The sequence below is a fragment of the Anguilla anguilla genome, chromosome 19 (assembly GCF_013347855.1).
Source record: "Anguilla anguilla isolate fAngAng1 chromosome 19, fAngAng1.pri, whole genome shotgun sequence".
Lineage (NCBI taxonomy): Eukaryota > Metazoa > Chordata > Actinopteri > Anguilliformes > Anguillidae > Anguilla > Anguilla anguilla.
The window spans coordinates 14,909,987-14,935,859 of NC_049219.1; the positions used below are offsets into that span (position 1 = coordinate 14,909,987).

The following is a 25,873-nucleotide window of genomic DNA, read 5'->3' on the forward strand; positions in this document are numbered from 1 at the left end:
TTCGCTGATTGATATTGAAACTAGACATTCTCCATATTGCAGCAGGATGTCACAGCAGTGTAGTCCAGTTCAGGGCACTGAAATGAAAGGTCATGGATACCTGTCAGGTTATCTTACCTGACCTTCATTAATGTGCACTGCTCTGATGCGTTTCACAGAGGGACCCTATCAGTGGCAAGGTTGGCCCTCTTACTGAGGGTTTCTGCGTCCCATTGTCTGTCTGGCATTCAGTCTGGCAGCCGTTCTGTGCCCTTTTTACAGTTCCATGGTCAGCGATACTGTAAACAGGAAGTGCTCTGTGACTCATAAGGAGGAGGCCTTATGAACTTTTTGAACTTTTAAAACCCACATACAGACGGAGAGGAATGCACCCGTTTCACCTGCACTGTAGGAAACCGGAGAGCATGTGCAGATGATCGTTTCACCCACAGAGCATGTGCGTGTGCATACCAGCACCACGAGTACACGCTGCGTGGCCTTTCGCAATGAATACGTGCCGATTATAACGTTTCATCAGGAAAACATCCCTGACCGAGGAGAGATAGACTGTACCATTGTTTGGGTACTGACATCTTCAGTGAAGCTTCTGTGCTCTTTCACACCTGTCTGTGAAGCCCTGGGGCACCTAGAATCTGCCGTTTTACCACATCACATATCAATCAGAAAATTACAGTGGTAGTCTAGTGGTAATAATGATGAGTGATCTTTAAAACTGGGTACAGTTAAATGACGCTTTGAGGATCTTACCCTAATTAAAATTCATTCACTCGGTAACTCGAGTAAAACAAAAGAAGGTCGTCTGCACGTAAAGTGTGTTAATTAATTAAACAGCGGCTTGCGGAGATGGGTGATGTCAGAGAGTAATTGAGTTTTGGCTGCTGGGTGATTAATCCGTTGGGCCTGTGGCAGGGGTGCGCTGAGTGAGCCTTGCTCTCCGGGCGCTGCTGGGTAGCCCAGACTCACTGGGCTCCATTGCAGCCGGCACACAGCAGGCACACAGCAGGCACACAGCGCACTGCGTCAGCTTATTGAAGGCAGAACGAATGCTGATGTATTTCCTTCCCTCTGGATGCTTCCCCGACGCGTAAATGGCCGTTGGAAGTATTGCCATCTGTGAAATTAACCTTCCACGCCGTCGGCCAGCCTGAGAAGTTAATGGGCGGGAAAAGGAAGGCTTGCTTGTCGGCTGACACGGCACGCAGCCTCTGTCCCCGACATGTCAGTTAGCAGCACGGACTGCCCCTCTGTCTCCCCCCCTCCACCCTCTCCTCCTAACTAATTAGGGAAGCTGACGCTTGTCATATGGGGCACTGCAGTGACGGTCCCAGGCAGCAGCTGGTCCCTGCAGTGGGACTGCGCACACTGAGCACGGGCACAGTTGCAGGTGCACAGCAGCTATTTTTAAAAGTTCCTGTTTAAGTGAAAAGTAGGTTTTTTTTTCCCTGAATGCTTTTTTAAAGTTCAAGAGTCAGTGTTCTAGAACTCCACTGCTTTCAGTTACCGGCAGTCATTGTGACATCAGCACTAGAATGTTCAGTTAAGAACGTTCTCATCGCATAGTTACACCTTAAAGGGTTAAACCCGCTCACTCTCGAGGACTGACCAGACTGGCTAAGGTCAAAGGTGAATGTGCCGTGTGCAGACCAGAGGCTCACTGTGATTGTAGGCGTTCTCTACATGTTTATCACTGAAGAATCGCATCTCAGTCCCTTCCAGTGTGGGTTAGCGCTTACTGTAAGAGCACATCACAGTGAGTAATAAAACAGTGGCTCAGCTGGCTGTGGTCTGCCTGGCCGTTAGATTTCAGCGATACTTTCCGCTGTGGGGGGTGGTGGTGGGGGGGGGGTGGCGCTGAGAGGCTGCTGCATGCTGGGAGATAAGAGTGCGGTCTCTAACGGACGCTTCGAGAGGACGCCGGCATCGCGACGCGGACACGAGGGAGATGGGAGATGGGAGATAAGGCCGCCCTCGGCCTTGCGTGTCTCCTGCTCAGAGGCGCGTTTGTGCACAATGCATGTGTGTGTGTGCGCTCGCGTGCGTGTGTGTGTGTGTGTGTGTGTGTGCGCTTCTGCGTGTGCGTGCGTGCTTCTGCAGGCGTGTGTGTGTGTAAACACGCGCTTGCCTGTATGTGTTAGTGTGTGAATATATGGGCCTCTATGGCAGAGTCGGTGATGGCAGCAGCCTGCTGATCGCAGTGGTTCAGACACTGCTGTAGAGCGCTGGTTCTCAGACTCTCCGATTGTATGCACTATATGCATGGTGAGCGGACACTAATTTTACAGCTGGTGTAATGGCGCCCAGGGAAGCAGTAACGATAGGCAACCGATTTTCATTTGGTTTTTATTCTGAGCCAAAGGGCTACGCACTCCTGTTATTTGTCCTCTGGTGGTTTTTGGCCCGGGCTCCGGCCCCCATGTTTCTTCTCCTGTCTGGTGAACGGGTAATTCGTTGGGGCGCATGACTCAGGAGCTGGCAGGAGCTTCTGGGTTTCTGCAGTAGTGGACCGACCCCCTGTGTCTCATTAACAAGATTAATTTTGTTTGATTGTTTGGTTGGTTGGTTGGTTGTTTGTTTGGTTGTGTGTGTGTGTGTGTGTGTGGGTGTGTGTGTACTGTTATACCGGGACACAGACTCCACAACAGTGCTGTACCTCAGTGCATCTTCCCCTGCCTCTCTCGTTTTCTCTCATTTTTATTTTTATCTCACTATCTTTCTTATGCACTCATGTACTATCTTTCTCACACACACACACACACACTCATACTCTCACGCAACACCCCCACGCAACACCCCTTTTAGCTTGCTCCGGTCCCAGTTCCCCTCTTATCTCCCAGCGCAGTCCAGATAGGGCTCAGCCAATCAGCAGGTCAGGACCACAGCGAATCGGTGGCCTGTAGGAACCACCACAGAGTACCGGATTCATGGGAGGCAGAATTCGCTGCATCGCGCACCAGGCCTGATAACTGTCACTGCCCACTGCAGGGGGTGGATATATTTAGCACAGATGGAACGTCTCTTTCTGGAATACGCCTGCCCTCAATGCAGCAGCGTGAGTGTGGTTACGTGCTCTGAGCAGTGCGTTGTTGGGCCTTGGCTTTTTTCCCAACGCCGGCGATGGTGATTGCACTGCTTAATTGAGTCTTTGCTGGAAGCATCCTTTTGTGAGGAACCGTGAGTTATTTTCCCAGGCCTTTATTCATAGCCTTTCCTCATGGGGAAGTCTGCGCGCTGCCAATCCAATAAACCAGTGACAGCGCTAACGCAGCGCAGCAGCGCTGGACCGGGATTTAAAGCTTCCTTTAAAGCTAAGAGCTGCTTTCACCGCAGCACAGGGTGTATGACACCTTATCCACTGTGACACTGGCTGGTAATTGCCTTATTCGCCGTGACAGTTGCTGACGCTGTCTCCCTTTGACCGACAACTGTTAGTGCTGTCACTTCTGCCCCACAGCACGCAATGCTGCATGTGCTGGTGTTGCAATCAGGATTTCAACACGATTTGGGTCGTTGCTGACTAATCATTGTCGCTGACGGGTTAAGTCACAGTAATTAAACACGCGGGTGAAGTCGGCCTGTCGAGGAGAGCGGATGTGTGACGTAGTCTTGCGTTTTCCGCACCCGAAACCGTGATTCAGAGGGGACTTGCGTATTTCTCCCTGTTTTCCCGCTTCTGTGTTAGCTGACTAATCGGCTCGCGTGTTTGGTAGTCTTGGTGACGCTGGATCCGCCCCCCCCCCAGGCACCGCTGTCATAGCGATCCGCTTTTCTGAACCAGCAGGATTAATCAGAACGGAGAGGCGGAGAGGGTTCTGAAAGTGGGGGTGGGGGTGGGGGTGGTGGTGGGGGGATGAGATGAAGGGAAGCGATCGTTACAAGGCAGGAGGAGAGAGGGGGATGCTGGGATGGGGGAGGATTGTTGACAGCGGAAAGAGAGACATGGTTGGAGAGAAGGTGGGAGAAATAGCAGGAGGAATACGAGAGGCTGCTGAATCAGACTGCTGTAGTGAGGTTCAGCGGGATCCTTGGGTTTCTGTGGTCTGTGAGTTTCTGTGACTAGCTGTGGGGAAAATGGCTCTCTCTCATTCTGAGGACTGAGGAGTCTCCTGCAGTGATACCTGGCGCTGTGGTTCTCAGTCTTGGTCATGGGTTTTGGTTCCAACCACAATGGAAATCCCACAATTTTAACAAGCTGTAAATGTGTCTTAATTGTGCTTCCCCTGTTTTGAGGGATTTTTTTTATCCTCTTAAGCCACATTGTCAGAAATTGCTATGCATGCCGTAAGCAATGTCCCAAAAGTCCCATATTCACATTGTAATGTGTTGTATTGATGTAAGTGTGGACACCTGGCCAGTAATACTAACCATTCGGTTGATAATGGGAAATTCAAAGACAGAGCAAATGATAACAAAGCCAAACCTGCATTGTGTGAGGATGTTTAAAAAAATAATGAAAGGACCTCGACACGTCTTCAACAATCTTAATTTAACAAGAGATTGGCTGTAAGAAAAGCCAGCATACACGGGAGTCCCCCAGCGCTGAATTTGAAAACCGCTGACTTAGTGAATGTTGATTTGGTGGGCTTTGGCTTTATGCATGTGCGTTGGCACGGTCTGAATAACATGCGTGTGTCTCATCTCTGAGTACTGCTTGCAGCATAATGCTAACAGACAAGCTTTCCATCATAAACGTGTTTCATTGTGTGTTGCACTTGTTAAACGTGTCTCATTTATAATGTGTTCCTTTAATGTTTGCTCATGCTTTGGTTTTTATTGTTATTTTTGCTTGTGTTTGTCTGTATGTTTTCTGTATGGTTTGACATTTGCTGTTTTTGTGTGTGTGTGTGTTTGTGTTTTCTGCTTGTGTGACCATAGCTTTGTACCAATGGCTTGAGGCTGATCGGCTGGGCAGGAGCCCAGAGGCTGCAAATGAAGGTAACCCCCCCCCCCAAAAAGAAATGCCCCCCCTGACCCCCCTAACGAGCGCCCTGCCTCTCCCTGCATCTTCCTCTTTCTTGTCCTCCGCTCTTTGGCCCTGCTCTCCGCCCCTCCAGGTCCAATCCCGAAATGTGGGTCAGGTTCTTGTTATTCCAGCTCAGATATTTTTAAACCTAAGCACCCCCCCCCACCCTTCCCATAATTCTCCTGCACGTGCTTTGCTTCTTTGTCATTAGCTTGCCCTTCCTGCTCTTGTGGCTCTGCAGATTAGCTCTCGCGTGCGCAGGCCTTGGGGAGATGATTCAATGAAAACAAAGAGGCTTAAGAGCAGGCCTAAGAGCAGGCCGCGGAGTCTGGCCCCCTGTCTGCACCTGTCCGTCAAAGCCTGCCTTGCGCCTGCCTGCCTCACAGAGGTGTGGGGCCACGACCCCCATGGCCTGTGGGGGTCAGGACCCCGCGGCGGGAGGGGGTCACGTTTAGGCTTGAGTCTGTTCAGTTTCACCACATCATCTCCAGTCCTCACAGGAGGGCGGTCTTTCAGCAGCCCATAATGTAACACCAGTGCAGTTCATAGGACAGGAGATACGGGAGGAACAGCACTAGGACTGAGAGGACAGTGTTATGCTTATACACACTCAAAAAACAAAGTCTGTATGTTCTTCATTCCCAGTCCCCATGTCAGCTGAGATTAAACTTCGATTGAAATGCGCCGTCGTCCAGCACTGCCTGCGGCGGCCCAGTGGCGGTTTTAGCGGTACAGACGAGGCACATCGTGACCCAGGGTGCTTAGCGGCAGCTCCTTCCTTATAAGGAGAAGCACAGTGAACACACGCCATTGACCTTCACTGAACACTGGAACAAAGGAATACCAACGAAACTTGTGGTTTTAGAATGGGGAAACTCCCAGAAGTCAAAGCTATAAACACTTTGATACACAGAAGTACATACCTACACACTAGCCTCCCTTTGCACACATGCATCTCTCACCCCATCAGGCTGCAGGCTGGTGGTTTTTTTTTTTGCTCTCCTACCCTAATATCACTTACTGGAGCTCATATCCACCGAGATGGCAAGACAACTTGTGCATTATTAATCCTTCCTCTGCAAAGCAACTCTATCAAAGCTGAAGCCAGTCAGCGAATCCCCAGCCTCCAGTAACCCTCACAGTCCGCTGAGGAAAGAGGAGAGTGGAGCAGGGGGAGCCCTTCCTGCACACTGCCCCCTTCAGGTGTGGAGAGGTAGTGAGCAGAGACAGTCTGTTTATTCATATGGGCCAGCGCAGGGAAAGCGATGCTCCCTCACAACACGCACTCAGCCTTCACTGCAGAAAGCTCACCCCCTAGTGAATCTCATTTCAGGCGCGCCCTGTAGCTAATATAGCGATCTCATTAGTGCTGGTTAGGGGGTTGAGGGTGTCGCATTAACCTGTGATTCTCTCCTGACGGAATGACTTACTGCCGTTATTGACCGTGTTGTAAATGTGCTCTCAGGCAACGGCCTGTTCTCTCCATCAATCTCACCCTTCACCGCTCGTCCGCCAACTCCCCAGCCGCCCCCCCCCCCCCCACTCCCCCCACTCCTTTCATCTCCCGACCCTGACTGAGGTGCAGAAAAACATGGCGGTCGATATGCGCCACACACCTCACAAATTTAAACCTCATTCATCTCTGCTCACCCTGTCAACTGAGCGATGGGTGTCTTGTAGCCGGCCATGCAGTAATGAATTCAGGAATTAGCGTGACGGTGGAAAACTATGAAGAAACCTGTAAGGAACCCGGCTCTTGTGGCCAACTCTGTGAGTTAATAATGACCACCGTGGTCAATCAGTTCATTTCAGATCATTTAGCTGGGTCCCAGACTGCATCGGTTGCCCTGGTCACCAGCTCCTAGGAGTACAGCTGCTCGAGTCTGTCTTCGGGGGGGGGGGGGGGGAGGGGGGGGGAGGGGGGGGTGGGGTGTACTGACACCCGGGGCTGTACTCCAGCTCAGTGTTGGTGTAGGGGAGTGAAATCACCCTACAGCGTGCCGCCAGTGTCACGGGGGGTCATGTGACTGCACCCGCGATCCCTCACTCCAGTCAGCAGCTGGGTGCTGTTCACAGCGATCCTTTGTGTGATTCCCCTCCCCCCCTCCCTCAGTAATCCTCTGTGCGTGCCGTGCTCCCTGTAGCCCCTGTGCTGTGAGTGCATGTCTGCTATGTGACGGAGTGGCAGGTGTTTGGTGGGGAGAAAAGGGTCTGAGTCGCGTCCATGCACCTGTGGAGCTCAGCAACCTCTTCAAGTGATGATCCACACTGACACCATGCAGCCTCCTCTTTCTCTCTTTTTATTTGATTTCTCTCTCTCTCACTCTCTCTCTCTCTCTCTCTCTCTGTAGTGGGAGTTTTTTCTTTCTGGGCTCAGTTATTGGAATTGTACTCTCTTTCATTTTCCTCTCCTGTCTCCCCTGCTCTCTCTCTCTCTCTCTCTCTCTCTCTCTCTCTCTCTCTCTCTCTCTGCTTTATCATTGTTGGCTCGGCCTTGTTTTAGACGGGTCTGTGCTCTGGAGAGTACGTCAGGCTGTGTTTATTTCAGCTGAAGGCTGACTCGCTGCAAACAGACAGTGTTCAAAGGGCTGCAGTAAAGAGGAAATATGTACCCGCTGACTTCGCTGCTCTTCAGATGTGGCTTCATGCTCTGCGGCCTGGTCCGTGATCCTGTACACGTGTCTCAGAAGTCGTTGCTGATCACGTTGACCATTGTGAATGGAGAGTGTCCTAATCGCAGTAAACTGGATTAAGGAACAGCTCACAGCTACCCCCTAAAAAATCACAGGAAAGAAATTTTATGCAATCATATATATTCTGTGCGTTCATATAAATACATACATACAAGTTTCTGCAACCTTATATATTGTGTGTGTTCATATACACACATACATATGTGCAGACATGCATTATTGGTTTATTTTATCCGTTGGTATTCCTTAGTCCCATTTATCAGGGCAGAATGACCTTTTTCCAGTTGACCGCTCTCGCCCTCTTGCAGCCATGACCTCGTTTCTCAGCTGCTGGTGTTTTCCTTCTCCTTCTGGCTACGGGACAGTTCCCCTGCTGTTCCCTCTGCCTCGATCCTCAGAGTGGGACAGGCTGCTGAATCCTCCCCCTCTCGCCCCTCCTTCTGTTCCAGGGGAGAACTTTGAAGAGAGCCCCCTCAAGAGGACCTTCAAGTCCAAGGTCCTCGCCCACTTCCCGGAGAACGTCGAGTGGAACCCCTTCGACCGAGATGCCGTCAACATGGTGAGTGCAAACGGGCTGCTGTGCGTCTGGGGGCCGCGAATGGGGCTCAAACAGGGTTTAGGGGAAGGCAGTCTATTGGCTCAGATTGCAGGGGCGTTTTCCAGGTGAGACAGTGTCGTTACAACCTGGAGCAGGGGACTCCAGGTAAATAATACAATGCGTGCGAGCGAGTGATGGTGGGTGAGTGGGTGGGTGAGTGAGTGAGTACTTATATTAAGTATAGCCTTTGTGCCCTGGAGGTTGGCAGAGGAAGGCTGTTCATAGCCTCCGGGACCTGTCTGGTTAGTGGGTGATTGCGTAATCCCGTTGTGGGATGGCGATGTGCCCCAGCTCCCCAGCGAATCGGCTGGTGTGGCCCTCCTTAATACCGAGCCGCTGGAGCGCAGGGGGGCGACTGTTACCCGTCCGCCTGGACCCAGATGGAAAGTGAGAGGCTGCCTTGCACCCGTGCCCCCCACGCCCCTCTGATACTGAGGTCACATCTGATACTCTGTTTCCACGGCGCTGTGACATCAGCGCTGTTAAATAAATAATGCAGTGCCGGGGTCTGTGCTCGCTGCGGTGTGGGACTGGACTGGAGTGTGCCTGAGTGTGTGTGTGTGTGTGTGTGTGTGTGTGCACTTGTGTGTGTGTGTGTGTGTGTGCCCGAGTGCACACAGCGCTGCTTTATTTCAGCTTCAGCTGGCAAAACCTAATAAAGCACCTGCTGACAGAAGAAAATGTGTGTGTGTATGTGTGTGTTTGTGCTGAGTAGGACGCAGTGTGGAGTGGTCATGCAGCGCAGACAATCACAGACACAGAATCCCAACTTTCTCAGGTTCCTGATTGAATCCTGATTGAATCTGGAACAGATGCAGCTGGAAGGAGGAGGGTGTGATTGATATGAAGCTGAGAAAGAGAACCAGAGGGTGGCTTTCTGCCGGCTCTTTGTTTTTTCGGGAAGGAAGTGAAGGGGGAAGTAGCTTCTGATGTCATAGATTGTGGAAACCGCTCACAATGGAGTGAAATGTCAGTGCTGATATCTCCTGATATCTCCAAATGGGTTTACCATGTCCGCATTGTCCAGCGATAATAAACCTTATGTATCAGATTAAAAAGCAGACCTTTGGTGGAGTTTAACCACCTTTGAAAACAGCAGTGACCTTAACACGATGTTTTTTTTTAATTTGCTGTGTGATACGCTCGTCAGATTTCATTTTGACTGTTTTCATTCGATTGTGAAAATGTGAAAGAAAAGCCAGCAACATGATCGTGTTCCATTCACTCATTTGTGAATCAAGACATGAAATAATATTTATGGTTTTACTCACCCGCTTGTGAAAAAATGTGAGAGAGTGTTTGTTTTGTTGACTGGTGAGGATGTGAGAGAGTGTTTGTTTTGTTGACTGGTGAAGATGTGAGAGAGTGTTTGTTTTGTTGACTGGTGCAGATGTGAGAGAGTGTTTGTTTTGTTGACTGGTGAAGATGTGAGAGAGTGTTTGTTTTGTTGACTGGTGAAGATGTGAGAGAGTGTTTGTTTTGTTGACTGGTGAAGATGTGAGAGAGTGTTTGTTTTGTTGACTGGTGAAGATGTGAGAGAGCGTTTGTTTCGTTGACTGGTGAAGATGTGAGAGAGCGTTTGTTTCGTTGACTGGTGAAGATGTGAGAGAGTGTTTGTTTTGTTGACTGGTGAAGATGTGAGAGAGAGTTTGTTTTGTTGACTGGCGAAGATGTGAGAGAGTGTTTGTTTTGTTGACTGGTGAAGATGTGAGAGAGTGTTTGTTTTGTTGACTGGCGAAGATGTGAGAGAGTGTTTGTTTTGTTGACTGGTGAAGATGTGAGAGAGTGTTTGTTTTGTTGACTGGTGAAGATGTGAGAGAGTGTTTGTTTTGTTGACTGGTGTAGATGTGAGAGAGTGTTTGTTTTGTTGACTGGTGAAGATGTGAGAGAGTGTTTGTTTTGTTGACTGGTGAAGATGTGAGAGAGTGTTTGTTTTGTTGACTGGTGAAGATGTGAGAGAGCGTTTGTTTTGTTGACTGGTGAAGGTGTGAGAGAGTGTTTGTTTTGTTGACTGGTGAAGATGTGAGAGAGTGTTTGTTTTGTTGACTGGTGAAGATGTGAGAGAGTGTTTGTTTTGTTGACTGGTGAAGATGTGAGAGAGCGTTTGTTTTGTTGACTGGTGTAGATGTGAGAGAGTGTTTGTTTTGTTGACTGGTGTAGATGTGAGAGAGTGTTTGTTTTGTTGACTGGTGAAGATGTGCGAGTGTTTGTGTGCTCAGTAAACGAGGCTGACAGACGAGGCTGGCCGAGCGTGAAGCGGGAGCGGCGCTGGACTCGTTTAATCTCCACCCTGCGTTCCCTCGTTAAACTGAGGAACATTATCAGCCCACTTTAAATTGGGTGAGAACGTCCCCGGAGCTTAGCGGCTCCATTAGGACAGATAGCTCAGGGAGACCTACCGCTTAAAGAGCAAACTCAGTCCGTAACTCTCTTTCTATTTCTCCCTCCCTCTCTCTCACCCTCTCTCTCTCTCTCCCTCCCTCCCTCTATCTCTCTCTCACCCTCTCTCCCGCCCCCCGTCCCCCCCCCCCCGTCCCCCCCCAGCTCTGCATGCCGAAGGGCCTGTCGTTCCGGACGCAGGCGGACGAGCGGGAGCCCCAGTTCCACTCCTTCCTGATCACGCGGGAGGACGGCTCGCGCACCTACGGCTTCGTGCACACCTTCTACGAGGAGGTGCGCAGCCGCAGGATCTGCGCAGCCATGCAGACGCTGCAGCAGATGCACCGGGCCGAGCGGAGCCCCGGCGGCAGCGCCGGCGCCTCCTCCTCCTCCTCCTCTTCCTCCTCCTCGTCCAGCATGGACTCGCTGGCCAGCAGCCTGGACGAGGCCGACGCCGGCCCGCCCGCCGCCGCCGGGGGGGGCGGCTCGGGCACATATGACGCGGCCCGTGACACGCTCTACGTCTCCAAGGCGCTGTGCCTGATCGCGCCCATGCCCTTCCTGCACGCCTGCCGCCGCTTCCTGGCCCAGCTGCACCGGGCCGTCGCCGGGCCCCGCCCGCCGCCGCTGCCGCTGGAGAGCTACATCCACAACCTGCTGTACGAGGTGCCGCTGCCGCCGCCGGGCCGCTCGCTCAAGTTCCACGGCGTGTACGAGCCAATCGTGTGCCAGCGGCCCGGCCCCGGGGAGCTGCCATTGGCCGAGTTCCCCCTGGGCACCGCCTTCCAGCTGCTGGGCGTGGAGAACCTGGTGCAGGTGTTCACCTGCGTGCTGCTGGAGATGCAGATCCTGCTCTACTCGCAAGGTGGGCAGCCGTTGCCATGCAACACACGGGCGGGGTGAGGGTGCTGGGCTGGAATGTGAATGTGAATGTGTTTCAGTTATTGAAAGGAAAACAAAAGAAGAACCAGTTGGTGTCACGTGTTTTGGATTGAGAGCCCATGCCCAATTCCAAACTGAGAGATAATAGGGGCAACAAAATGCTGCTAATAAGTAAATAAGAACAGCGGCACCAGGAGATGTTTTAATCTGGCTCCCACTGCAGGAGGATGTACCATATGACACATTAATTCTGCTGGCTGACAGAGAGAGGTAGAGAGGGAGAAAGAGAGGGAGGTAGAGAGGGAGGTAGAGAGGGAGGAAGAGAGGGAGGCTGAGTGGAGGACTCTCCTGGCAACACAGGCTCAGTGATTCAGAGAGCTTTCCCAATTTGTCTGGCAAATGCAGGAGCGCTCAGAATGTAAATATCCAGGGACAGAGCTGCGGGAGTGTTTGGGGGGGAGGGGGGGTGTGCGGGAGTGTGGGGGGGGGCGCTCTGCTCCAGCCCATTAATCAAACGCAGGCTGCCTGTGTTCATCCCCGCTTCCATCGCTCAGACCACAATCAAATTCCTCAGCAATCTCACAGCTGCTCGATCAAGCCGGTGGGGGGGTAGAGCTGGGGGAAGGGGGGTTACGGCTGGGGGGGGGGGGGGGTAGAGCGGGGGGAGGGGGGTTACGGGTGAGGGGGGGGGTAGAGCTGGGGGGAGGGGGGGTTACGGCTGACGGGGGGGGGGGGGGTAGAGCTGGGGAAGCGGGGGTTACGGCTGAGGGGGGGGGGGGGGTTAGAGCTGCAGGTAGGGCTGAGAGGTGAAACCTGGACACCTGCTGTTTGGTTATTTGGACTTCAGGGGGCAACATCTTTGCGAGGTCGCTGTGCTTCTCTCATTTTTAATGTTGTTTGTGGCTGTGGCGCTCAGCCCGGTGCCGGGGGGGGAAATGTGCTCAGTGTCCCTGGGGCTGCACAGGGCCCGGGCCCAGAATGGAGTCAGAGCGCGACGCAGAGAGAGCAGGAAGTGGAGCAGGAAGTGCAGAGAGGAAGCAGACCACAGGCTCACGGCAGCACCGGGGGAAATGGGCGTGTGTGCCCTTCCTCATCGCTTCAAAATGGGGCTCTGTGAAACCCCCCCCCCCCCCCTTGTTCAGGTCCTCTCCCCCCTGTGTTGGGGATGGGGGATGCTGTTCCTCTGCTCTTCCTCAGAGCCTTTCTCTGGCTGTTAGCTAACATCATTCAGCTCATTAAAAATGCATAATGTGACACAGAATAGATCTGCACTAGCTGTAATGTATGCGCTTGGTAACCGAGCTCGATGCCTTGGATATACGGACTGACAAACCCAATATCTATGAATGACGAACTCCGGTATTCTCCTGTCTGTCCCTCCCCTTATTATTATTAATGGGCTCCATTCCTTGTTGCAAATCCGGCCCATGTACTGGAGCTAATCGAGCTCGGCAGGAAGACGTGGGCCTGTCTACTCTGTGATCGATTGTGTAGCCTGGTTAGCAGAGACAGAGGGATTAAGGCGCTCTTTCTTTTTTTAGCCAGGTCTGTTTGTGCTGTCAGGACTTGTTTTGCCTTTCCCTCTCTCTTTCTCTTCTCATCTTCACCCTTGTGTGTCCCCTGTGCTCCCCCCCCCCACCTCCCTCGCGCTCCTGCTGGGGAGGCAGATGGCAGCACCGTGGACCCTATGCTCTCGAACAGGAGGAGGAGAGGGAGTAGAGGGAGGAGGCAGAGATGCCTATGCACTTGAGAAGAGAGATGGTAGAATGGCCTAGAGAGTTGCCTATGGCAACCTGCAGTGTGCCTGCGCCGGCTGCGCATACAGTGTGTCTGCTGCACTGGCTGCGCAGCGCAGGTAATAGAGCGATGGGTGCTGCTGTAATGTAGCGATGAGGTGTGACTGGCAGGCAAAAAATGGGGAGAAAACAGGGAGGATAAAATTAGTATTAAAAAAAACAAAAGTTTGTGCCTCATAAAGTGCCGTCATTTGCGTTTTGCCAAAATTGCGAATTACAGGCTGCTGCTGCTCTGCTTGAGTTCTCATATCAGGACACAAGCAGTTCTCCACCCGAGATTCAGTGCTTTCAAACGTGCTGCATATGGGTTTGGCACCGGCATTCATTGCAGGGATTTTCAAAGGTTTACAGCTTATCAAATGTGTTTGTCATGAAGTCCCACAGTTCGCTATGGATTGGTTTAGAGATAAGATTGGGATGTTTGCCTGTCGTTTTTCTCTTGCTCTTCTGTGGTGACTGCAGTGTGACTTGTGGTCTTTGGGGGGAGAAAGAAAAAGGAAAATCCCACTGAAGGATCAATGCATTTTAATTGCTTTTTTTTCTTTTTTTTTAATCGTTCAAGTAGAGGAATTATCGTCAGAACTAATCCATTAATGAAGTCCTGTACGCTTCAGTGAATTCATGTTGCTGGCTTTGTACCCAGTAGAGATTATCCCTGTCTTGGGTTCTGGGTTTTTTATAGAAATGGGAAACGATTTACTCCCGTCTTTATTTGCGTCATGGACTTCAGCTGAACTTGAAGAAAACGACTTTCTTTTTTTTTTTCTTTGTGTGCACCTAAGATTTACCATAGAAACTTCTGGATTCTTTTAGGATTGCTGAGATTCACAATGAGGCATGTTGATGGTGAATCCGTTGTTACCCACGGTGTCCGTGGTGTTGTCGTAATTAAGCGTGCTCCACGGCGCCACCAGTGGACGTGCTGTGATTGCAATATCGCCATGGCGAATCGTGTGCAGCGTGCTCTACCAGAAAGTGTGCACTGTGCGTGTAAACCAAAAAAAAACCAGCCTAGGGGCACTGATAGTCATCTTATTCAAACCAGCCAAAGAGGCAACTTTTTTGGGCAAAAAACCAAAAGACATTAATGCATTCTGCAGCATGAGCGAAGCTTTATTTATTATCTCTTTCTCTCTCAGCTTGCTAGCACAGCAAGACTCCCTCCTTTAGTGTTTAGTGCCAAGTGCACTGATTAATGCTGCTGTCTTTTGGTTAAGCAAACCGTCCTGCTCCCCGCTCCACTGTTCTGAGACCCCTGAGTGCTGACGGACCTCTCTGTAGGTACGGCACAGGAAGCTAACGATATGAAGCTGAGCGTTTGCGTGGCAGGGAGAGACCGTGTCCTGGTCAGTACTCTTCCATTATCGCATGGCTGCAGTCCTCCAGAAATCTCTGGGAAGAGGCTTTACTGTTGGGGAGGGGGGGGTGCTCCTGAGGTGAACACACCACCCTACATACAGTCTAATGTCTTGGAATATGTTCCAGCCACGTGACCCCCTCCCCCAGGCTAAAAATGCACTCCCCAGAAACAAGTCATTAATCTCTCATAAAGTTCTGTGGGCTGCATGAGTAAGCCTGCTGCCCCCCAGCCCCCCCCCCCCCCCCCCCCCCCTCCAGTCTTTGTTCCGGAGATGCTGAGTCTATAAATCTTTGTTGAGATCCATGGTAATGAGGGCTTTGAGCTAAAGCAGCGCACGCATGAAAAAAAACCAGAGTCGCTCTCCTAGCGTAGCGCTAATAGCCAGGGGTAGTCCATATAGCATCAGGCAAGGCCCGCCATTAAAACGCATGTTTCAGGGCCTGATTACATGCTAATAGGTATGGATGGAGGTAGAAAGTTGCGTTATTTTCCTCAATAAGTCTGGAGCAGCGGAGGTGGAGGGGGGTGGGGTCTGGTCGAGCGTGGAGCAAGAAAGGCCTTGGGGCTGTCTGTTATGGAAGCGTTAACAAAAGAGCCAGTTGTCAGTTGAAGGTCTCTCTCTCTCTCTCTCCCCAGACTACCAGCGGTTGATGACGGTTGCTGAGGGCATCACCACCCTGCTGTTCCCCTTCCAGTGGCAGCACGTGTACGTGCCCATCCTGCCCGCCTCCCTGCGCCACTTCCTGGACGCCCCTGTGCCCTACCTGATGGGCCTCCAGTCCAAAGAGGGAACGGACCGCTCCAAACTGGAGCTGCCCCAGGAGGTACGGCACACAGCGCCCCCTTCTGCCAGCAACCCCTCATTACACTCTCCTCACAACACTACTCTCTCACTCGTAATGCACTCATTCACTCTCACAAGTCTAGTCAGTGGGGTAAAACAGCGCCCCCTATTGTTCTTGTGTGAGCACAGCCCGTGTTCTGGTCACCCTAGAGACCCGTGATGAGTTGTGTGTATTAGCAGAGCGTGTCAGTGGAGCAGCAGATGGAAAATGGGGCATGCTGGTTATGTGTAGAGGCTGCGCTGGGCATGGGGAAGGGGCCAGTAAGAGACGCATTGTTGGCCTCTCAGCTGTAGAGGTTATTGTTACTCAAGGCTGCTTGCATTGTCCCATCTCAGTGGGAGTGTGCAAGCCAACCCAGACACAGCTCACCCCTTTCCCCATTGTGTGTGTGCATGTGTGCGCACGTGTGTGTGTTTGTAATTGTTGTATGATGTGCACATTCCTTCTTTATTTTCCCAGTCAGACAAATTTGGGTCACCTAGTCTGAGGAATTTATATACTGTGCTTTCTAAGCGGGGAGCGGGTGGCAGGGAAGCGGGGGGGGGGGGGGGGGGGGGGAGAGAGATTCACTTTTATCTTTGCAAACTAGGGCAAACCTTAAAAAAAGAAGCAAACGCATATATTTTGGCCATCGCCCATATTCATGCTGTCAGGAGCTGGGTGAGAATTTAACACCGTCAGCATTAATGAAAGTGTGGGCCATTCATCAGTCATAGATAAAGAGGTTTGATGAGGTTTTTCTTAATATTTTTTTTTTTTGGGGAGGGGGGAAGCAGCACAGTAAAGATTTGGTTAAAATGGCTCTTAAAAGGAAAGAGTGTTTTGATGCTCCATTATTCTTCAGTAACACAGTATTAAGAGAATGCATTGTGTAAATCTGCATTCCCAAAAGAAAGAGTATTACACTCCAAATAGAATAATATTTCATACAATATAAACCATATTTTTACACAACAAGTAACTGGCAGTCTAATATCAGAATTGCCCTGCTATGTATTAAGAATGATTACTCTCAAGTTAATATTTTGGCCTTTCTTTCCCAAATGTGCTAGCCAGTGCAATTAATGTGCTGTTGTTTATTAAATATTTTAGCCAGTCAGCATAATGCATGTGCCAGTCTGTGTCATAAATGTACTAGGATTTGTTAAATATTTTAGCCAGTCTGTGATATAAATGCGTGAGTGTGTGTCATAAATGTGCCAGGCTAAGTATGCAGCTGTCAGACTCTGGACTCTGGCTCTTAAAGCATGACACACAACCCGCCAGCCCCTGAGTGACAGTCAACTACGGGCTGTCAGTTTGAGTGGCAGGCCTTTGAGCCAGTTACGGAGCAGTGCGTTTGGTTTAAGAGGTGGGATGAAACATAAAACTATCGTCAGTTGGGTCTTCTGGGACTTACCTCTGGTTCCTGTCCTTGAAAGGTTGTTCCTTTCAGTTTCACATTGGAATATTCATTATTTTACAGCCGATAGAATTTAAGATCACAGAAGTAGTTCAGTGATGTATTGCACATAAAATGTGAGATTTCCACAGGGGTGATGAGAGGAGAGGAGAGGGTAAGAGAGAAAGAGACAGAAAGAGAGAAAGAGACAGAACACAGCGGTAACTGTGATTCATCTGGGGTAGACCAAGTACCAATGATCCATGGCGTATGGTAAGACAGCCGCCTCGCATGGTAAGACTGATTGCTTGTTATATCAGTAAGTCGGCTCGCATTTAAAGTCCCGGGAAACGGCTCTGAGCCCACCACAAGGCCCTTTCACGTATTCCGGTTTTACTCCTGGAAGAAAGGCATTAAATCACGCTTTTAAATGCCCGGGCGGTAGATTGATGTGTCTGTCTGGGTGCTTTAGATCAGCTGCTCGTTGCGTACGCCGCAGTGCTGTAAATCTGAGCGCAGGTGCGCTGTTGAAAGCTCTTAATCCTGACGGGGGTGCGTCGGCGAGGCCGCTCGGGCAGATGTGGGTTGCCGTGGCATCAGCCCGCTGGTTATCCCCAGCTGTTCACCATCTGGCCTCAGTGTGCTGTTTACCTTCCTCCCCAGGCCAACCTGTGCTTCGTGGACATCGACCACCACTGCGTGGAGCTCCCGGAGGACTTCCCTCAGTTCCCCAACAAGGCCCAGTTCGTCCAGGAGCTGACGGAGGTGCTCCTGCGTTTCGGCGTCTCCCCGGAGGACGCCTCCGCGCCCGCCGCGCCCGCCCCGCCCGCCGGCCCCGCTCGCCTGAAGGGCGTGGCGCTGCGCGAGCTGGTGGACGACGGGCGGAACGGGAACCTGGGGGGCGAGGCGCTGGCGGTGCTGGAGAGGCTGCAGGCGCTGGCCCGGCGGACGGGCGTGGCCGTGGAGGGCGTGGAGGCACTGGGCCAGGGGGGGCCGGGGGGGCCGGGGGGGCCGGGGGGGGCCGGGGGGGCGGTCCCCCGAGGAGGAGGAGGAGCTGTGGAACGCCAAGCTGAACGTGCAGCTGAGGGAGGTGTTCGCCGGCCGCTTCACCACCATGTTCGCCGACTACGAGGCCTTCGTCATCCAGAGCGCCCCCGACCTGGAGGCCTGGCTCACCAACCGGGAGCAGATGCACAACTTCGACAAGGTGAGGGTGCACACACACGCACGCACACACATATACACACATATACACACACACACACACACACATATACACACACAACTATACACACACACACACACACACACACACAACTATACACACACACACACACATATACACACACACACACACACACACATATACACACACACACACACACACACACATACACACACACACACATATACACACAACTATACACACACACACACACACACACACAACTATACACACACACACACACACACACACACACAACTATACACACACACACACACACACACACGCACACACACACACACACACACACACACAACTATACACACACACACACACACACACACACACATACACACACACAACTATACACACACACACACACACACATACACACACACACAACTATACACACACACACACACACACACACATACACACACACACAACTATACACACACACACACACACACACACACCACGCACAGCTGTTTTTGAATTAACTGTATAGATAAAGACACGTGCATTTCTACATGAGGTATATTTGGATACTGTGTCCTGCGCGTGTAAATCCCACTCTGGTCTCAGGAGTGGACCCCAGGAGTCCTCCTCATAGCCTCCGCTGTCTCCCGTATTATTACCATCATAACCCCCCCCCCTCCCCCCCCGGCTGAAAGATACCCCTGTTCAGTGAGGCTTTGTGGTTCTTTAAAGAGCCTCTTGGGGGGGGGGGGGGGGGGGGGGCTGTAGCTGATGGGACATTCATCACCCTCTGCTCCCACAAACCGGGCCTTTCCGTCAGACACTCACTCACTCGCCTTTGTTCGGTGATGGATGCGCCTGCATTGTTCCCCACTGTGTACCGGATAGACGAGCACTGCGTCCAGACAAAGGACGGCAGTCAGAAATCATAGTCAAGCCCTCACTTGAAGGTTAGAATTCACTCATTCTAAAGTATTTCTCTTCTGGGGTTTAGAAAAAAAACAACTTTATTTATGTATGCAGTGCCCGTGAGGAGAGGTTTGACTTCTTCATGAAAGTCAAGAGGTCTGTGATTGATCTCCCAAACAATTTCCATTTATTTTCCCCCATTGATTTGTTTCCAAGGCAAGAGGAGCATGTCAAGCGGCTTTTTGAGAAAGCTTGGTCCTTTCTGATAAATTGCAGTAAAAAACGAAAATGTTGCCCTTATCTTGCGGTGAAGGTTGTGTTTGGAATGTTTCTCTGAAGACTACTTCAGTTGGAAAGGGAGAAATTGTGACCTTTCAAAAGCACGTCAAGTTGTACGTTTGTCAGATATCACAGTGTCGACTGAACATTCAGTGTTCACTGTGAGTTAGTGTGTGTTTTGGTGTGCACTGTGGGTCTGTGTATTTTCTGTGTGTGGAGTAGGTCTGTATTTTAGCCCTCAGTGTGGGTTTCTGGGTTTTAATGCCTTCATTGGAAGGCATGACAGGCCACCTTCCAGATCAGATAGGGCAACAACTTCACAAGGTGAGAGAGATAATACAATTAAATTTTTTTTGAAACTTTATTGAGCAAACCTTTCTATCTGATTAACCACATGAACAAGGCAGGCATGCTGTGCATTCAACTGCTGTGCTTGTGTTCACATATTCAGGTACTGATTGGGTAAAGAGCACATTGTGCTGGCGTTTACTCAGAGCTCATCTTACTAGTGTGTTCATTGCGTAGCAGTGAATGGCCAGTCTCCATGATTCATGTGGCCATTCAGAGGAGGCTCAGCACCAGTTAGTGAATAACACCTTTTGTTGTTGTTGGACAAAAGCCTGACGTGTTCAGCTTTCGAAAGTGAAGGCTAGGTACCGGATGTCTCTTTCACAATAAGCACACCAGTTGTTTTTTCTCTCCCCCCCCCCCCCCCCCCCCCCCCCCATGTTTGGAGGTTGCTTCCAGATGCCCAACATTCCTGCCTTGTTCTTGTGGTTAATCCAATGGCAAAGTTTGCTTAATAAAGTTTCAAAAAATTTGAATGATCCTCCTTCAGACGTTGAAAGAAACGTGGGTCTCTAAACGTCCTGTTCTCTCGTCTGCGCGCGTGCACCAGGCCTCCTTCCTGTCGGACCAGCCGGAGCCCTACCTGCCCTTCCTGTCGCACTTCATCGAGACGCAGATGTTCGCCACCTTCATTGACCAGAAGATCATGTCGCAGTGGGAGGAGAAGGAGGCGGCGCTGCGCGTGTTCGACGGCCGCGTGGAGAAGGCCCGGCTCTACAGCGCGCGCGCGCCCAGCCTGCGCTCCTCCAGCTACCAGAGGTGCTCCGTGCTCAAGGAGTCAGGTGGGCTGGGGACCGGGGACCGGGGGAGGGGGGGAGGTGTTTGGGGTGGGCTGGGGGCCGGGGGCCCAGTGTTTGGGGTGTGCTGGGGGCCGGGGGCCCAGTGTTTGGGGTGTGCTGGGGGCCAGGGCCTGGTGTTTGGGGTGGGCTGGGGGCCGGTGTTTGGGGTGTGCTGGGGCCGGGGGCTGGGGGCCGGGGGGAGGTGTTTGGGGTGTGCTGGAGCCGGGGGCTGGGGGCCGGGGGGAGGTGTTTGGGGTGTGCTGGGGCCAGGGGCCGGGGGGAGGTGTTTAGGGTGGGCTGGGGGCCGGGGGGAGGTGTTTAGGGTGGGTTGTACATGGGGGGGTGGGGGGGGGGGGTAAACGCAAGGGACTGGCGCAGTATTATTTTTCAGGCACACTGGGGCTTCAGAACAGGTCATTAGTAGCCCAGTTCTGAAAACAATTACAATATTTTGTAAAAAAAAAAAAAAGAAAATGTAAAAGTGGTGAAAAATTTGTGGAACCATCTTCTGCGATTGCAGCCAGCATACTGATCAGCTGGAGGGCTGAGCTGTCTGCAGCCAGATAGTGGATGTTTCCCTCCCTCTCAGGCCTCTGTGTGTTGCCTGCATCACATTCATCTGTGCAGAACGGCCTGGGGCGAGAGACCAGTTTGTGTCTGCTAATATATCCCAGGGAGGACGATGAACTCTGCTGTTCTGCAGAAAAAAAGTCCGAAAACAAAACGAGTTTGTGTGGGTCAGAAAAAAAAAGAAAAAGTAATTTCAGCCAAAACTGCCAAATTGCCTCTTTGGGAGCTGTCAGCAACTCTGCCAGATCAAACCTCTGATGGTCCTGTCTGGACCAGTCTGGTTCTGTCTGGGTCAGCCTGGATCAGTCTGGTTCTGTCTGGTCTAGGCTGGCCCAATCTGTCTGGGCCAGGTGCATGTGTGTGTGTGTGCGTGTGTGTGTGTGCGCGCGTGTGTGTCTGTGTGTGTGTCATAGCACACTGGAGAGAGGAGCACGGCACACCGTGTCCTTGAATGCATTAATGAACTACAGAAACTCAGGGCTTTGATGTCTGCCCATGTACTCTGTGGAGAAGGGGCATGTTGCCATGGCAGCATATAACAGCCTGTTAATGGCCCAGTTTAAAGTAGAAAGAGGGGGTCATTGGTACGCTCTGTTCCCTGAGTTTTAGGGGAGAAATGTGCATCTCTCTCAGTGCTGACCATGCACCCTATTGGACCAATCACATTTCCCCCTCCTCCTCCTTAATTTGTCTCCTCCCCCCCCCAGCCCAAGCCATCGAGCAGAGGCTGATGAAGATCGACCACACGGCCATCCACCCCCACCTGCTGGACATGAAGATTGGCCAGGGCAAGTACGAGCAGGGCTTCTTCCCCAAGCTGCAGGCAGACGTGCTGGCCACCGGGCCCACCAATAACAAGTGAGTATCACGGCTGTGGTTCAACAATACCCACCAATGACTAATTCAGATGCGGTTTAGACTCCTCCCTCCCAGTGCCACTAATAGGAAGCCTGCCTTCCTCGGTGGGGTTGAGCAGGGAGACCTTTGTATGGTAGTTTGCCAAAAATGTAGCATTTCCGCTTAGGCTGGAGCAGCTCTTTTTGCACTCCCATTTCAGGACTCTGCCATATGCCTGCAGATAAGCTCTGCTTGAAAGGCCCATTATCTAAGCCCTGTTGAAAGCCATTATTTCTGGTGTTTTTTGACTGCATGTAAAGATGTCTGTCCAGGTGTGTGCTGAGTGAGTATGTACGTGTCCGTATGGTGGCGCGTGTGTCATGTGACACGGTTTTGGGTGTGCTGTACCTCAGCAGGTGGTCGAGTCGCACCGCCTCCTCCCAACGCAGGAAGGACCGTCACAGACAGCACTCTGAACACCTGGGCCTCGACAACGACCTGAAAGAGGTGCGGTCGATCACTCTTTCAAACCTCACCTTTACGCCACTCCCCCCTGACACGGGCACACACTCACACACCTTATCCAGAACCACAGCTTACCCTTTTATCTGCAATCCATTCACACCACTGGATATGCTTCTGAAGCAATTCAGGTTAAGTACCAAATTCAAAGGTACGCCAGTGCCCCACCCTGGATTGGAACCTGCAAGCCCCGCCTCTCAGCCGCAACTCTACGCTGCAGTCCTGGACTCAGCCCCCAGCCTCCCTGCTTCTTTTCTTCCTTGCTGTGCTTTATTCGCCCTCATCCCGTGGCTGTGTGTGTCTCTGCTTCCGGCACGTTCCCCCCGCACCGCACGCAGTATGTTCTCCATCGCCCCGTGTGTTTGTGTGACTGGCGTTAATGTGCAGCCGCTGAACGAGGTGCCGTGCTGTTACTGAACGGTCGTTCCTCAGAGACTGAACACACAGTGTCTCTGTGAAATGAGCCCTGCGGGAGGAATAACAGTCGCCTGAATTTGTTCTGTGCCGTTGGAGACAAAGCTCATTTTTAGCAGAGCCGGCTACCGGCCTGAACGCTCTGTGTGGTTGTTTAGGGCCACGACTGTCCCTGGGACACACAATTCAGGTTAAAAAATAAATAAATTCTTTGTGGAAAAGGCATTTTAATTGTCTGCAAAAGTAAGTCTCCCCCCCCCCCAAGTTGGTGATCACTCGTCCGCCATCAGCCAACCACCCCCCCCTGCCCAGTTCATTCTTGCTTAGAACCACCGAAAATCCAAGAGCTCGGCCAATCAGGCCCATTTTCATGACCGGCTCAGAATGGCACGTCCTGTCTGTGATTTCTGCGATGTCTGTCTTTCTCTGTGTTGTCTTTATCTTCATTTTCTCTTGTTTGAATGTCTTTTTTTCATTCATCTGCATGTTGCTTGTTCTTTTCTTTTCTTCCTGTTCTGTTTTTACTTCCTTGTTTCCCGTGCCGGGGCTGTGGGTTGCTCGGTCGGCACCCCTCAGCAGGTAGAGGGGTGTCTGGTCCTGCAGAACTCCATGGCTTTCTGGGAGTGGGACAAAGCGTCACCCCCACCCATAAAACCACCCAAAAAGTCCTTCTCTGCGTGCTGCCTGGTATGTGAAGGAGGTCCTAGTGTGTAACAGGCTCCAGTCCCCCCACCACCCAAATTACAAACTACCTCCCCAACCCCAACTGCTCAAATTACTCCCAACCTCCCAAACACCACCACCCAAATTACACCAAACCTCCCCAAAACCACCATCACCCAAAATACACCCAACCTCGCAACCCCACATCCACAGTTCCTGCGTCAGGGTTAGAAACCAACACAGTGAACCTGAAAAAAATGAAAACCGGACTATTTTTCTTTTGTTTGTTTTTTTGTTTGTCACCCCATCTCCACAACTGCTTCCTGTGTGAAGAATACCTGTTATATTTACCCTGATACATAGGTGCAGCATGGAATTGGTGCATGTAATAACTGTGTTAGAGAGCTCATTGTGAATGTGGTAAACACACAGTGTACTGTAGAGCCACGTGACACTGAGGTTAATATAGTGCTGCTGCTCTAGCTTGGATTTAATGCACTTTTGGACATTTAATACAGATTAAAGCAAACTGTGGTAATGGGGAGGGTTGTCATAGTACGCGGGACAGGAGTTACAGTAAGTGGATGTGACCTCAGAGGAGGGAGGCGGGGCTAACGGTCGTCCGTCTCTTCGGGCTCGTCCAATAGAAGTACATGCAGGAGGCGAGGAGCCTGGGGAAGAACCTCCGGCAGCCCAAACTGTCGGACCTGTCCCCCGCCGTCATCGCTCAGACCAACTGGAAGTTCGTGGAGGGCCTGCTGAAGGAGTGTCGCTTGAAGGTGAGGAGGCTCACTTTACCCCCCTGCGAAAAGATCAGCCAGTCCCATAGGATATGAATTAGCCCTGTAGGAGATTAGCCAGTCCCATAGGATATGAGTTAGCCCTACGGGAGATTAGCCAGTCCCATAGGATATGAGTTAGCCCTACGGGAGATTAGCCAGTCCCATAGGATATGAGTTAGCCCTATAGGATGGAAGATTAGCCAGGGCTATGGGAAATTAGTTAGCCCTATTGGAGGTTTTTGGAGATGTTTGCTCCTGTTGGAGACGGTGGGGTTGGGCCAGGCCAGTCCAGTGGGAGCTGACGGGTGGTGCTGTGCCCTCTCGCTCCAGACGAAGCGCATGCTGGTGGAGAAGATGGGGCGGGAGGCGGTGGAGCTGGGCCACGGGGAGGCCAACATCACGGGGCTGGAGGAGAACACGCTCATCGCCAGCCTCTGCGACCTGCTGGAGAGGATCTGGAGCCACGGCCTGCAGGTCAAACAGGTACGGCCGCCATTTTCTCTCAGCCAGTCATTCATTCAATCACATAGTCATTCCAGTGTTCAGAGTAGTGTGTGCGGGGTTTGGTATAGGAAGCATTAGTGCCTGTGTTTGTGTGTGTCTTTGTGTTTGTGTTTGTTTGTGTGTGTGTGTGTGTGTGTTTGGGTTTGTGTGTGTGTGTGTCCGTCCCCAAATGCATGTGTACATGTGTGTGTCTATATGCGCGCACGTGTGTGTGTCTGCATGTGTGTCTGCATGCGTGTCTGCATGTGCGTGTGAGTGACTCGTTTGTGGTTTGCTCTGTGTAGGGGAAATCCGCCCTGTGGTCCCACCTGCTGCACTACCAGGTGAGGGAGGAGAAGCTGGAGCAGCAGGCTGAGTCACCAGGTGAGCCAGTCTTCCACACATCATTCAGCTTTTAAACTCAGTGCCCAGGATAAAGCCCCTCACGTGTCGACGCTGTTTTCATCTGCGAATGGCACACTTGTGTGTTTTAAGCTGAGACTCAGTGTGTGTCTGTGATTCGGCTCTGCCCTCCTGCAGTTTCCAACGGGACAGAGCGCCGGAAGTCGGACTCGGGCCTGGGACTGCCCCAGCTGAGGGTGTCCGTCATACAGGACATGAGGTCTGTGGCCCCCCCTTCCTGTTCGTGTGTGTGTCATAGACAGTGATCTGAATAATACTGACGGGCAGACCTAGGTGTGTTGTGTGAGTGCCAGGGTTCACTTGTTCATCGAAAATTGTTCCCCTCATATTGTGGAAGAATAAATACTGGACATGAAGAAAGAGGGTGGTCGAGCCCTTGATAATATAATAATAATATAATGCCTTTATATATTATGTGCTTCTCCACTCAAGTGCACAAGGTCTAGAACAAGAAATGCAACATAAATTCTCTCTCTCAGCAGTAAAAGAGGACAATGATAGAATGAGTGTGACCAACAGTCTCTCTCTCCCCCCCCTCCCCCCCCCCCCCCCCCCCCCCCCCCCCCCCCCCCCCCCCCCCTCGCAGGCACATTCAGAATATGAGTGAGATTAAGACGGATGTGGGGCGGGCTCGGGCCTGGATCCGCCTGTCTCTGGAGAAGAAGCTGCTCTCCCAACACCTCAAACAGCTGCTGAGCCGCCAGGCCTTAACCAAGTAAGGGAGAGCATCCACACACACACACACACACACAACCACACACACACG

The 25,873-nt window shown here is 51.6% G+C and overlaps 1 protein-coding gene across 1 annotated transcript in view; it reads left to right on the forward strand.

The window, feature by feature from the left end:
- The window catches only part of dennd5b (DENN/MADD domain containing 5B), a 50,558-nt gene that overhangs the window by 15,079 nt on the left and 9,606 nt on the right, over nt 1–25,873 (forward strand). The window contains 14 exon segments of the mRNA XM_035401920.1: nt 4,873–4,932; nt 8,103–8,212; nt 10,796–11,495; nt 15,305–15,492; nt 17,558–17,890; nt 17,892–18,101; nt 20,185–20,416; nt 21,691–21,841; nt 22,234–22,327; nt 24,067–24,198; nt 24,532–24,684; nt 24,990–25,068; nt 25,225–25,306; nt 25,694–25,822. Coding sequence (XP_035257811.1) covers nt 4,873–4,932; nt 8,103–8,212; nt 10,796–11,495; nt 15,305–15,492; nt 17,558–17,890; nt 17,892–18,101; nt 20,185–20,416; nt 21,691–21,841; nt 22,234–22,327; nt 24,067–24,198; nt 24,532–24,684; nt 24,990–25,068; nt 25,225–25,306; nt 25,694–25,822 — 2,653 coding nt within the window.